Here is a 280-nt window from a genome sequence, read left to right on the forward strand (position 1 = left end):
GCTGCTGCTGCTGTTGCTGCTGCTGCATCAGTTGGGGTGTATAGGCACCTCTGCTGCAGCGCGGTGCTTCTGCTGCTGTCTTTGTCTTTGCTGCAGGCAGAGGCCGTTATGGGCGCAGCAGAACCTGCAGCAGCAGCAGCAACAGCAGCAACAGCAGCAGCAGCAGCAGCAACGCCTCTGAGAACCGATGCTCTCCGCAATGGGTGCCGACAGCAGCAGCAAGCAGCCCCAAGCTGGTGTCTCCGTTGATGCTGCTGCCGGCCTCCTTCTTTGCTGGTCA

At 60.7% G+C, this 280-nt stretch overlaps 1 protein-coding gene across 1 annotated transcript in view; it reads left to right on the top strand.

The window, feature by feature from the left end:
- EMH_0020360 (uncharacterized protein) overlaps positions 1-181 on the top strand; it is a gene marked incomplete at both ends in the record, with an annotated part of 13445 nt that extends 13264 nt beyond the window's left edge. Inside the window, 1 exon segment of the mRNA XM_013501565.1 lies at positions 97-181. Coding sequence (XP_013357019.1) covers positions 97-181 — 85 coding nt within the window.
- Positions 182-280: the final 99 nt, after the last annotated feature.

Source organism: Eimeria mitis, genomic scaffold (assembly GCF_000499745.2).
Source record: "Eimeria mitis Houghton genomic scaffold, Emh_scaff711, whole genome shotgun sequence".
NCBI lineage: Eukaryota > Apicomplexa > Conoidasida > Eucoccidiorida > Eimeriidae > Eimeria > Eimeria mitis.